The sequence below is a fragment of the Berghia stephanieae genome, chromosome 6, assembly GCF_034508935.2.
Source record: "Berghia stephanieae isolate SIO BIC M18660-M18661 chromosome 6, UCSD_Bste_1.3, whole genome shotgun sequence".
Classification (NCBI taxonomy): domain Eukaryota; kingdom Metazoa; phylum Mollusca; class Gastropoda; order Nudibranchia; family Aeolidiidae; genus Berghia; species Berghia stephanieae.
Window position 1 is genome coordinate 1754852 of NC_088365.1, and position 14284 is coordinate 1769135.

The 14284-nt window shown below is 35.8% G+C and overlaps 1 protein-coding gene across 3 annotated transcripts in view; it reads left to right on the forward strand.

Annotated features, from left to right (window-relative positions):
* Window positions 1-4933: 4933 nt before the first annotated feature.
* The window catches only part of LOC144975951 (transmembrane protein 243-like), an 18221-nt gene continuing 8870 nt past the window's right edge, over window positions 4934-14284 (forward strand). Inside the window, exons 1-3 of one of the 3 annotated variants that reach the window (XM_078920179.1) lie at window positions 4934-4997; window positions 10678-10917; window positions 13207-13257. In XM_078920179.1, the coding sequence (XP_078776305.1) occupies window positions 10861-10917; window positions 13207-13257 (108 nt within the window). In that variant the 5' untranslated portion in view covers window positions 4934-4997; window positions 10678-10860. Of the gene's footprint in view, window positions 5305-10677; window positions 10918-13206; window positions 13258-14284 lie in introns of all 3 variants that reach the window. The other 2 variants (XM_078920177.1, XM_078920178.1) reach the window with 2 other exon arrangements.

Consider the following 14284-nt stretch of genomic DNA (forward strand, 5'->3'; position numbering starts at 1 on the left):
GGTGGTTAGAGCTAATATATAATGTAAATTTTCACTCACATTTTTTGCCGAGACGACTCGTTTCTGTGTTTTTCACAGTGAAAAACACAGAAACGAGTCGTCTCGGCAAAAAATGTGAGTGAAAATTTACATTATATATCATATTATATATATATTTAGTAATTTTATACAAAATATATATATATATATATATTATATATAATATATATAAATATATATATATATATGTAATTTTCTTTTATTTTCTTTTAACTCTCTAAGGCGTCCTCCAAAGTAAATATGTAAGGAATCAATGTTGGGGGGTGAATTTGTAATGACAAGCCTTTCAGTACTGCTGGTTATTTTCAACTTTGATTTTTTATCAATTTGCCGACAAAACAAAAATAAAAAATCTTGAAGGAGTTGCGATTTGGGTTCTATTTTATTTGCGGATGGAAACCATTGACAGTGCGGCTATGTTTCCTTGTGGTATGACACTCGCTTTCGGATTGAAAGGTACTGGGTTTGAGCCTCGCTCGACGCATAGTTGAGTCCTTGGAAAAGGCTCTTTACTCGCATTTTCTTACCGTACTCAGGTGTAAAATGAGTACCTGGCCGTTAACAGCGTTGTCTCTGTCGCATAAAATTGTAATATCGCCTAACAGGCTTCGTGTCTCGTCCTACATGTTAAGTGTTGCTGTTGGCCAGGGACTTTTTTGTAAAGCGCTTTGAGTACGTTTAGTGGATATTGCTCTATATAAAAGCTCAACTTTTTTGCAAAATGACTAATCGTGGAAGGGTCAAAATTCTAAGGACATATCTTTCTTCGGTCCAAAATCTCAAGAACTCACGAGAACAGAAGTTTGAAATATAGTTATGGATGGACCTATGGAATCGTTTCCGGACGGAGTTAAGTCATGGGTACAGATTGAAATGGTCTATGTTGTCATTTACAAAAGAAACGAGACAGTTTGAATTTGCTATTATTTCACATAAGAGAAAACATATTGTTACGTATCTATACGTTGTAGCTGTAAAAAGTAAACATTTTTTTCGTTCTGTTGATATATGCATGCCTCTATTGACACAAGTGAGGAGCAGATGCGGATCGCCAAACTGGTCGGTACAAAAGTTACATGTAAATGCGCACCAAAAATAGTTCAGATATTTATTTCACATAAGCGTTGCTACGCAGCAGTTGTCACACCGAAAGTTCACGCTTTGTGAACGTGGTTTGAAATGTCACAAGCCAGTAATTCGACCAAACGATGACCACTTTGCATACAGTTGCTCGACTGAGATGGGGACATGAACTCCAGAAATGGGATCATAATATGTGGAACGGCACAGACAAATCGCTGTATTAAGTTGACTCCAAAGAGACAAAGTTTGTGATATCGAAGTCGAGGCGAACGTTTCAACGACCAAACCATCATTGAAGTAAAAAAAAATCGAGCACATGAATCTGTAACGGTGTGGAGAATGATTATTGGTGGTAGAAAAAAACGGAATTAATACGTTACAACCAATAACTCAACTCAGAACTATACATCAGTGATATTCTTGAACCAATAGCCGTCCCGTTTATTCGGAATCAGAATAATCGGCACATAGGCTGGACAAATATCTGCTTTCCCAAACGATTCAAATATAAGGGTGATGAATCAGTGACTATTGTGAATGGAACAGTCAAAGAAATAAACAGAGGGTAAAAAAATTACCCTCCAGATTTGAGACGAAATTTGAAAACAAACAAATGCATAAGGTAAAGCCAAAACCCGACTTGTTTTCTGACCTTTTTATTCAGTATATAGTCCACCTCCTGTCCACCTGCTCTCGCTAATGCCTAAAATATATAAGTCATAACGTTGCATTTCATCTGTAACTTGTGCCAGCTTGCTAGCACTGTGCATTAATCGTTCATTCCAAAAATCATGTTTTTGTCAATGCTTTTGCGGCAAACAGTCTAGTCTCATCCTGTCAGTAGCTTCCTTGCATCTTTCGCCACTGCCGTTCATACCAGCCTCTTTCGGTGGCTCTGAGGTCCAGCGTTTCCTGTGGGTTCATTCTATTTTCCTTCGTTGCTGTTTCTGTAACAGTGTTTGTTTTTTTCCCTACGCCAAACCCCCAGACTTGGAGGACCAGGATTTATTTTAGAGATTCACTCCTTGGCTTGTTGATCTCCCGAGCTAAAGAGTCATGCTCACCATTGCTTTTATTTTAGAGCGTCCTTCTCCTAGGCTGGATCTACGAATAGATCTAGATCTTGTTCTAGCCGGCATGCGTAATGTTAACACTTTCACATAACAGTCTTCACACAAACCATTTTTTCAATCGCCTAGTAAATTTGTGAGTGATGCTCAGGATCTGTGGGTTGTTTGCTTCGGTTGAAAAGTGAGTACTCAAGGTAGCTTCGGGTCAGTTGTTTCCTATTATCAGTTGATATCAGGGATAAAATAATATACTTAATTATAAATATTCAAGTCAAAAATAAAACATCTGAAATGTGTATCCAACTAGAAATTTTAAAAAAATGCACGATAATTTACGTAATTTTCAATAGCGTGTGCATTGTATGTCGATTGAATAACCCGAGATTCATAATATTTTTTAAATATTTTAATATTTAAAAAAAAAAAAAGCAACAAGGCATCCATATTAAGAGCTTGACAGATATAGTAACAAGAGGTCATGGAGGAACCATCAATTGGAGCAATCAATTTCCAGCTTTGTGTATTGATTGAATAACACGAGACTCATACTATAAGGTAATACATAGTTTAAAAGGGCATAGCAACAAGAGGTCACAGAGGAACCATCAATTGGATTCAGTAGTCTGATGTCACGCCGTCCGGCAACGGCGGCCATCTTGGTTCTAAACAAAGAAAATAATTACTTTTTATTCTTCATGCTGGCTAGAACTTTTCATATGCCTTGTGATCAGAATGTGTAAAAGTCAAAACGTGATCAAATTTATCTATTTTTTCTCCTCTGAATACGCTTTTATGCACGCCGGGGAAATATTTCATACGGGCGTCCGCCATTGTTCCGATAGTTTAGAGCCAGTGTTACTAGGTTACCATGCGTCATTAGGAAGGAAGTGACGTTACGACTGTTGAAGAGACAATTGGAACAATCAATTTCCAAGAAGCTAGGTCAGTCCTTCATTCTTTGTCTTGTCTGTGTTAACAAAAACCACGTCACTATTGAGCGAAACTTGATGTACGGAAAGCCATTAGGCTCATCAAAAACAGGATGTCCTCGAGATTTTGAAATCGTGGTATGTCTTTTAAATGAAAGAAATAAGCTTTCCTCTATTAAAACCCTTAACCAGGATATTAAACTGCTTAATTACATATGTGACCCTTCACCTCAAAACGGTATTAAGTCGGGTTGTTCAAGATGTTGAAAATTGAATTTATAGCCAGAAATATCAGACTTGTGTTGAGTGTGTATGTTTTATTGAGGAGAATGGATACCATATTTCAGGGTGCGAATGCCAACAATTTATATTTTGACCAGTTTTAACATTTAATTCGGCTTTTAAGCATCTGGTTCGTTCCGACATAATACCGCTTTGAGACGATGGATCACATATGCTTCATCACTTTAACTAAAAAGTGCAAAGTTAAAACATTTACCGTAAGTTTCCACTATTAAAGTGAAGCTCCGGGTTTGAGATATTTTTACACGACGAGGGCATTGTCCAAATTAGATTTGACGAGGCCCTATGCTTTTGATTTTATATGGGGCCCTCTATGAGTCATTGCCGGTAATGATTTTCGGATACCTAGAATGAAATAAAATGAAGAAGTGCGTTTGTAGCCCAGGCAGTAAAATACTAATTTTTAAAATTAAAATAATAAATTATTTTTATTCAATATCATAATTTTTTTTTTCTAAAAAGAAGGGTTTTTTTTCCCCCTTGTCTGTCTTTGTCAGAGCAAATTCGCTGATGGTGTCATAAAATGATAGAGCGTAGTTTGCCTCATTCTATGCACATAAGACCTCGGGGACATAATTATAAACGAGCTTTTATATAGTCACATTGAGCCATTGTTGTACTTTTTTCCTTATTATGGTCTCATCAGATGAGAACAAAAAGATCTTTCTCCAGAGCAATTTTCAACCACTATACTAGGGGGGGGGGGGGTTGCTTCTACATAAGAAGGAAATACTGATTGGAAATTATTGGTAAATACGATCCAATACATGCCCTGATGTGTCAGACTATCATGTTCAGCTGAAAACGAGTCTTATAATATCAAGTTAACGACTACTTCCCCTCCCTCCCTCCTCCCCCTTTTCCCCTCCCCCCTCGCCGAGTGACACACCATGCGATATTTCAGCAGAAGCTATAGTAGTATTTCCACAACAAAACATGTACATTGCGAATTGAGTATCTCCGTTATGGAGTGAATTTATCAGAAAGTGAGGAGCAGGCACTATTGGTAACAACAGATATGAAGTGATATAGAGACAAAGAATAAAATTTTTTTTTCGCGGCGGGTGGTTGAACCTGCGACCTTATTGTACGACAACTCCGCCTGGCAGGTGAAGCGTGGCTCTACTGTGAGTATCCACGAACACAAAAATATCGTTCAAACCAAGTCATTACTAGATCCTCTCTCACCTTCTTGAGACCGCCGATTCGTTCGTACACACCATCGCGAGTAATTGACCAGCAGTTAAGCTTAATAGCCAATATCTCAACAAACATATAACATAGAAACGATTGAGACATTGATATGCTCCGGTTATGGTGAATTTTATTCAGAAAGGAGTGAGCAGCACTTATGTTGTAACAACAAGATATGAAGTGAATAGAAAAGTGCCAGAAGACAATAGAGAATAAAAATTTTTTATTCTCTATTGTCTTCTGGCACTTTTCTATTCGTCTGAGGAAACACTTCAACAAATCAAAATAATAAAGTCACGTGCAAAGGGCGTCGATGCTATTAATAACTAGCACTCTTTTCTTTTCTACTTACTGCACTTATTCCACTGTGATCATTCATGTGAGGACATTTTTCTGTTCTTGTCTTTTATTGATAATGCTTTAAATATTTTAGACATTTGTCGAGTCAGCAGAAGGTATTCAAAATCGCGTGTGAATGAATGAAATGCAGGAGTATAGCAACCCAGAGCAATCAGTCATCGAAGTTGTTTTTTTACAACTTACCTTACTTGACTTAACTTATTGACACACAGTGACAGGGCACACATTCACATAGAGTTAGAGTTAGAGGCAGAGGAGACCCAAGAGATTGAGAGTAGGATTAAAATATTGAAGTAAGGATAAGAAAACTGACAACGTAAGTCAATGTAAGTCTTTTTTTATTTTTTATTTTTTTTTTTGTATATATTCAATCTAATACGGTTCACCCCTTTTACTTTTAAAGTAAAGCCATTTTAATTAGCTAATAAAACTAATTAATTATGAGTAAATTAACACACGAACTTAACTGGTGAACAGAAAAGGGTCAATAACTCAATATAAACTTACTTAGACGTCTAGTTACTTAACTTATCCGTGGCCTGTGCTTGTATGCATCATGTTGCCTATCATATGCCTCCATGCCGATATATCATCCGCCTCCCTCAGCCCCAAACTGATCAGGATCGTCAATCTCTGACGACCAGCAGCTCTTTTTCCTTCTATGTTGCCTAAGCCTAAGTGTTAGGTTTTCAATGTGCCCTTGTCACTATACATGGCCGTGAAAGTCTATTTGCCTTTTTCTGATTGTTATCACAATCTGTATGGGTTTCACTGTTCTACGCAAAACCTCTTCGTTTTTATTCATATAATTAATGATAATGACCATTTGATGTTTAGCAATCTTCTGTACAAGCACATTTAGAAAGCTTCTAGGCGGTTTCGACATTCCTCGTCTAGAGTCCATGTTTCACACACGTAGAGGAGAGATGATAGAACATGAGTTTGGATCACCTTAAGTTTCGTGTTTATTATAATATTGGTGGCAGAGACGTCGGTCTTAGATTGTGGAAGGTGTTTTCAGCAATCGCAATTCTTTGTTTTATTTCCACAAAATCTCTAGCATTATTCATGATGTTTGCACAGAGATATTACAATTTTTCAACTTGTTTGATATTTCCCCTTTAGTGGTGAGGTAAATAGATAGATCTGAATTTTGTATGTTAACGACCATGCACTCGGTTTTCTTGACATTCAGCAAAAGTCGCTTCACTTCGCTACCAGCCAACATTTGTCAAGCATGATCTGAAAGAGTGTAAGCCATAAGAACTGCATCGTCTGCATACTTCAGGTTCATCAAATTCTCACATCTCACACAGATGCCTGGTACTTCTTCAATTTCACAGAGAAGATTATTTCAGTCTAAATGTGGAAAAGGTCTGGCAATAAAACGCATCCTTGCCTCACTCGTACTTTAATATAAATAAGGCCCTATTTCTCTGAATGGTCAGCTAGCCTCCAGTAGCTGATGGGTTACGGACACGATAAGGATGCAAAAGTAAATGCTCAAACAGAGGGGACAGAGAATTCTCATGAATCATCAAGTTAGCGTTTTTTAGGCACATTGTTGACAAAGATTTTTATCAAAAAGTTGTGCTGTCATGAATACCCATGGAGTTGGAGTGTTCACTTTTGTACTTCGCACTGCACTATCAAAGAGAGGACAGAAGTATACCTAAAATCAAAGCCAAAGTCTCAAGACAGGAACAGAGGTTGAAAGACAGGATAGCACAAACTCAAGATAGAAGTCGTAACAGAAAGTTGGGAATAAAAGACAGAGTGCCCAAGCACTGGCAAAAGAAAACCTCAAAAAATGCATACACATTCATCATTCACACAGACACTCTCGCAAATAACTAAAAACATCTTGAGAACGGAAACTGAGAAAAAGAGATCAAGTTTATTTTCCAGAGCATTCAAAGAAATAGTCACTTCAATCAAATTTGAGGTCTCATTGTCCAATCTTACAGATGCTGTTTAGTTCCAGTACAAATTTTTCACAAGCTGGAGGTCATAATGCTCTATGCCAATGGATGTGAGTACTTCAAAAAGTTATTTTTTTTATCGGAGTCAAAGGCTTTTCAATAATCCACGAAGCAGAGGTACAGGCTTTTTTGCCTCTCAATAGACCTTTGTAGTATTGTTTTTAATATATGTAGATGGCATTCACAACCTTTGTCTTTCATGAAGCGAATTGTTCCCTATCAATCTCTGGTGAAATCTTATTTCTCATTCTTTTCATTATGATGCGTAGGAGGATCTTTGTGATCTGACTCATTATGTTGATCGTGCAGTGTTGATCACAATCTATAGCACCCGCTTTTTTTTCGGGAGTTTGATAAAGATGGACTGTCTAGGATCCTTTGGTACGATGCCTTTGTTGTAGATCATATTAAATACTTTTGTCATTATGTCTATTCCTACATTTCCCGATGCATCCAAAAGCTCAATTGCAATGTTATCCTGCAAGCAGCCTCATTTCTCATTATTGTTGTACCTCTGTCATTCTCTGGCAAGTCTACAGGGGCCATGTCCCTGTCATCGTCTGCGTAAACATTTTCAATTTACTTTGCCCATCGATTTAATAGCGCATCATTGCTCATGATTATGTTTCCATTTGCATCTCTTAAGCAATTGACTCTGGTGATTGATTTTTTCCTTCCAGTTAATTTTGCAATAGAGTCGTGAAAGAGCTTTGGGTCAGAGTGTTTTTGCTTTTCTATTTTCTTGCATTCTTTATCAATGAAGCATTCTTTTGCTTCTCTGCAGTCCTTTCTTATGCTGTTATAGGCGTTTTTATAATCCATGCAGTTTCTCTTTAATTTGCTTTTTTCGTCCATTTTTTCAAGTACTTCATTAGTCATCCATTTTGGTTTCATTTCACGTGGTCATACAGGAAGTATATCTGTCATGGGCTCCATGATATGCTTGAATATATCATTACAGTACTTGTCAATATTTTCTGTTGGTTTCAGGTCTTCCAGTTTTTGTTTTACGGCATCTTTGTATTTTTCCATGGTTGAAGCATCTTGTTTCAACATCTTTGTATGTTGTCATCAAATTGAATGATTGATTGGCAAAAGCCTAAGATTAAATAAATTTAAAAGTTTATTAAATCAATTTTGGCTCTGGTTTAGTTTTAATCATTTTCAGCTTTAATCTAAGACCACATTTTATGGGTCGATGGTCGCTGTTACAATCTGTGCACGGAATGGTCTTTGCTGTTTTAATATAGTTCTTAAATCTTTTTTATATTAATAAGTAGTTAATTTGATTTTGTAGCGACTTCCAGGACTTATCCATGTCCGTCTTCTTCTGACGTGTTGTTTGAACCAAGTGTTTGCAGTGGGGTAGCCTTCTTGCCTGCACCAGTCTATCAATCGTTCTCCTCTCATTCTGTGTTCCTAAACCATGGGATCCAATGATGATTTCCACTCTTTCCTATCCTACTTTGGCGTTAAAATCTCCCATGATTATAGTTATATTTCCTCGTTTTTGCAATGCTCTTTCGCCTTCTCTACTTCTTAGTAGAATCTGTTTACATCGCTTCTTTCACTTTCTGATGTTGCAGAGTACAATACGGTATTTAGATCAAAAGGTTTCCCTTTCAGTTTCACTTGTAAAACTCTGTCCGATATTGCCCACTACCCAAGATCAAATTTTGCTATGCATTTGCCCAGAATAACACCCACTCCTCTTTCATGCTTTGTTCCTCCTGAGTAGATCATTTGAAGTTCATCATCTATTCTAATTTGACCAGCTCCAGTCTATCTCGTCTCAGAGACACCTAGTATTTTTATGTTGTATTTCTTCAATTCTTAATTAACATTTTCAACTTTCCCTAATTGATTGAGTTTTCTTACATTCCAAGTGGCTACATTGTTATTTCTCTATTGCATTATCTAATTGAGATTCCTTCTTCATCGTGCTGAGGGCAAGTGATGTCCTGGGAAGGGTTAATGACAGTGGCTTTCCATTGCCTTCGGACATGGTTTTACATTTATCACAGTTGACGGTGGACAAGCGACATTGTTTCCGTTTACAGGATGGTGACCATAAATGAATTTGATTTGTCTTCGTTTCCCACCACGGGATGACCTTTTGTTTCGATTCAAATGGGGCGGCATTAGGTTATAAATTACACTTTGACATATCGTGATTGATAATTGTACAACAAATGAATTATGAAATATAGATATTGTTTAAAATGGCGGTATCGTTGAATTTCATGGTCAGAATGTAAAAACTTTTTGATAATTTTGTCTAAATGAATTAGTTAAATGCAAAAATTTCAAAATGGGAAGTAAATATAATCCAGTGAAATAATAAAAAACATTGTGAGAGCACAAAACAACGCAGCTGCCAGCTGGCACGTAACACAATCTTAACCAACAATAACAACTAGATAACAACAATGAACTGGTCTAGGTTAAATTGTAAATTGAATTATTCCTTTATGATTAAGCCGATTTTTCTCATTTTTAAAGTTTGCGTCACTGTGGTGTTTTGAAATAAGCCATTTTTTTCATAAAATAACCAATTTAAAGTTAAATATTAAATGAAATCATAGGGCTAGTGGATTTTATTGAAACCACAGTGGCTACATTCACAGTGTAGCCTGTCTGATCAGGCAATGCGAGGTTCACAGCAGAGATGCCAGATGGCAATGTGTGTGAATGAATTGATCGAAATTACCCACAATGAGAATCGTGTAATTTAAAAAAAATAATATATCTTTTAATTTTTTAAAATATCACTACAATTTTTTCCGTCTAAGCGATTTTTGAACACCAAACCGATGAGTTTTTGTTTTTCAAGGGGGTCAAATCGTTTGCAGTTTTTGACCATGTGAGGTTCTTGGCCACTTTTGAAGTCAAAATCGGTCACAAAGAACTCTGACCATTTGGCAGGCTACATTCACAGTGCCCAAGAAAATCAATCTACTTTAGTGAAAATACAACCAGCCTCAAGAACCATGAGCAAAGCAGAAACAGTTGGCCAGCAAATTTATTTTTTTTTTTTCTGATCCCTCTGTCTAACCTATCAATAAATGAGTAGCTGGGTCTGTTAGGTTTGGCAGAAAATACTTTGCGATAGACTAGCGTCCTATCCAAAGGGTGGCAAGCAATTGCTAATACCCGTTTTCACACTATATAAACCGGGATAAACTCTGGCTCCATGGGCCGAATTACTCTGAAGGACTACAAATTGACTTGATGACTGTAAAGAATTGATCTTTGTTGCACATTCATCAGTAGTCATAAGTCTGGATTCAAAGACATTCACAGGCTTGACTTTAACTCTCCTGCTGTCTTTACTTTGACTTTGAGGGCATACTATGATAGTCTAGACATTTGAATTGCAAGTTTTTAATAGTAAGAGTAAGACAGAAAATGCAAATCAACTCAAATTGCTTTTGACTTTTTGAGTTTTTCATGCTAAATGGTCACTAACAAGACGGACAAGATGAGTTTTCAGTTTTTTTGTGTGAATGAAAGTTTACAGGAATCTTGATTCTCTTAACTGAATAGAAAATTTATTCAAAATGCTTTATTTTTTTCTTTATTTCTTTACAAATGTTCTATTTCAATCAAAATTCTTTTTTAAAGTAATTTATTTATATTCAATTTATTGCGTCAGAGATGACTATTTTAACACAAATTATATGAGTTTTAAAATTTTTTATTTGTTTGTTTTTGCAGAGCAACAAAATGAGAGATTACTCATAAGAATCTACCTCTGCATCTTCCAAGCCTTCTCAAAATGATTCGCTGTGTATGACAATTTTTAGAATGTAGTTGTTGCCTAGATTACACTGGAAAAACTCCTAATTATTCTCCTTTTTGAAATGGTGGAATTAGTTTTATAACCATAGTGTCTTTAGAATGAATCGAAATAATGATTCTGTTGACCGGCCACTGTTTGGAAGTCCACGATCATCTGTGAGTAATTTTTATCTGTAAGAAATTGTGTTGTGTACTTCTGTGTCTGTTTTTGTTATATTTTTAATAATTGGATTCAATAGTTGGACGTCACATCGGCCCAGCAACGAGCAACTTGGTTCTAAACAAAGAAAATTGTACTTTTTGTTCTTCATGCTGGCTAGAACTTTTCACATGTCATGTGATCAGAATGTATAAAAGTCAAAACATCAGATTATAATGTTTTTGTCCTCTGGATACACTTTTATGCTTGTCGGAGAAGTATTTCATAAGGGTATCCACCATTATTCCGATAGTTTAGAACCAGTTCCTAAGTTATTACGAGGGGATTGACTTCAGTCGTGATGACTGTAGAAACCTATTGCCAGCTGGTATTTTAAGTTTAAGGTGCTCCTATAGAAGGCAGGAAGGTCACTTACTGTGTCTTTTATACCCATTTATCCGTTTTCCAACTTGCTTTCTGTCTTTGTCATGGAATGATTTTACTTGGTTTTGTCCTTTCCTTGGCAGGGAGGGAAACATTTAAATGTATAGTTATAGTTTTGGGAGATGATATCTTTTTCACTGTAAATCATCTCTTTGTTATGTATTGTTATATTTATTGTTTTGAGTTGAATGTATAGTGTAAGCATTTGAGTGTATTTCTCTTTGAACCCTGTGCTTGTGTCTGGGTGAGACGTTTAATAATTACAATAATATTAATAATAATAATAGTAATAATAATAATAATAATAATAATGATAATAATAATAATCGTAATATGGACCTTAATGTCCATAAAGGCAATTAGTTGTTTGGTTTATAATGTTCGATATTACACACTTTCGTTAACTGGTATCAACACAAAAATAAAATTACAAATTCAATTTCGTACCATATTAAAGAACATACCATTCAATTATTGCAATAGAAATGATTAAAAATAGACTGCACAGCACGAAAAAAAAATTATTGTGATATCTCAATACTACTAAGTACAGTAATTCATACAAGCAATTCGAATTCAATTAGTTAGACATGTGATAAAAATAAGTAAATAAGAATTTAAAATGATGCTAGCAACTGTTAAGTCAAGTAGTGTGCTTGTTTGTATGTTTGATTTTAAGAGTTTAGCAGTGCTTGCAACGCATATGGGTTATATAACCGCTGATACAAAAGTAAGACAACAAACACCTAAATTACAGCTGAAGGAGAAATGATTAGGTTAGCAAAAATATCATAATATAATCATACATTAACAAATACAAATAAATGGGGGAAAATTATATCACATTTAGCTACAGACATCATGTATTGCAATATATGGCCATACAAAAAGGGCAATCAATTTCAATCTTGTGCTGCGATAACTCCCCCCCCCCCTCCCTCCCAGCCAGGACCCTCTGCAGTCCCCTACATGATGCACATAAGCACTCAGTATGTCTAGGTAGCAACTGATCCCGATGCCCTCACCCCCCCCCACACACACACACACACACGCACGCACACACACACACACAGCACAGCAGGAGGGACGCCTTATAATATTTTTGCTATTTTGTGATTAGTAAAACTGGGTTTCCCCCAAAAACCAAAGAGGTATATTAACATGTATTCCTGAAAATTATTTGATATTATGAGTATTAGTATTAGAAATAAATTGTGACCCACCATCTCACAATGCTTTTTTTGTTTGTGTTAGAGTGATTTATAGTCAAAAATATGGACAAAAATGGGTAAGCTTAATGTGTTTTATTTAGTAAAATTAATAAAGGTGTCTAGTTTTATCAATTAGACCATGGGGCTATGTGGTCATGTGGTTTAACACTCGCTTTCGGATCGGAAGGTCCTGGGTTCGAGCTTCGCTCGGCGCATAGTTGAGTTCTTGGAAAAGGCTCTTTACTCACATTCTCTCAACGTACTCAGGTGTAAAATGAGTACCTGGCCGTAACAGCGTTGTCTTCGTCTGAAAAAATTATAATATCGCAAAACAGGCGTAATGTCCCGTCCTAAATGTTAAGTGTTGCTGTTGGCCAAGGACCCCTTGTAAAGCACTTTGAGCACGTTTAGTGTATTGCGCTATATAAAAGCTCAATTTAAAAAAAAAAAAAAAAATTTTTGTTGTTTGTTTTTTTTAGACCCAAAATTTCATGTTTGTTTTATCTATACTTTAACATTAAATTCACTTTTTGGCATCCACCTCACTTTGACATCAGACCAGTTTGATGTGATGGGGGTCCTGCATATCATAATAAATTTCGAAAATTGAATTGGCTTTTTCTTGACATGATCTTCTTCCTTAATTATCAGGATCGACTTATCAACCTGGTGGTCGGAAGCTTGACTGGTCTCATGGTGGTGGTATGTACTGTTGGAATTTGTTCTCTACTTTGTTAAAAGTTAGGTTATCTATTTTTATTTTTAAAATTAATTATTTTTTTAGTACATTATTTTAGTATAGAGCAATGGGGGCCATCTGAAGCCCGGAATCATAAAAATGCAAACACGAAGGTGAGAATGGAAAGGCTTTAGACAGCAATAGTTCAAAATGATAGAATATACTTCCTATTTACTTCCATCCGAAGCCTTTTCAATATCACACGTTTGTTAGTATTATTTTCGTATATCATACTTTTTTCTTTTTTTTTTAAATTTGTATATGGTTATTTGGTTTTAATCTCGTCACAGTTTTGATTTTTTTTTAAATTTATTTATTTTTTTTTTTTGGTGTGTTGGGGGGGGGGGGGGGGGGGGGGGGGGTGTCGATACAGAAGATAGAATATCCTGGGTAAAAATGTCACTTAAGTGGTGAGGATCGTAGGTTTGATTTTTGTTGGGGTTGTTTTGTTTTTGTTTTTTATTTTGTTGCTTTTTTTTTTTTTTTTGGTTTTTCTTTTTGTATTTTTTAAAATTATATTTCATACCAACTTAGCTCATTATATATATTTTGCTCTACGTAATTAAAATGATTTGCATCATGGATCCTTGCTGGTCTGATATTGATGGTTTTGATTAGGTGGTGTTATAAATGTTATCTCTTTGCACGGTCGCATTCTTTTCTAAAGGTGAGATACCGTTATCAAGGTTATCAGACATTTATCGTCCTCTTTATCTCTGTCTGAATTGTCATTTTGGGGGTTTCCAGTTTGGCATTTTAATGCCAAAAATTAAATTGACCTTTTGTTCCGCACAATTTCCACTTAATGTGCTCAAAAGCGCTTTTAAAAAAAAAAATTAATTTGTCATGCATATTGTTTAGCACCCACAACTTTCAATTTCAAAAGTAATAGAAATATTTACTCCTTATCTGATCGAAAGGAAATCAAAATAATTTCTATGTAAAGCTAAGGTGGATATTTTAGACTCTGGTATTAGAAAATGAGGATTT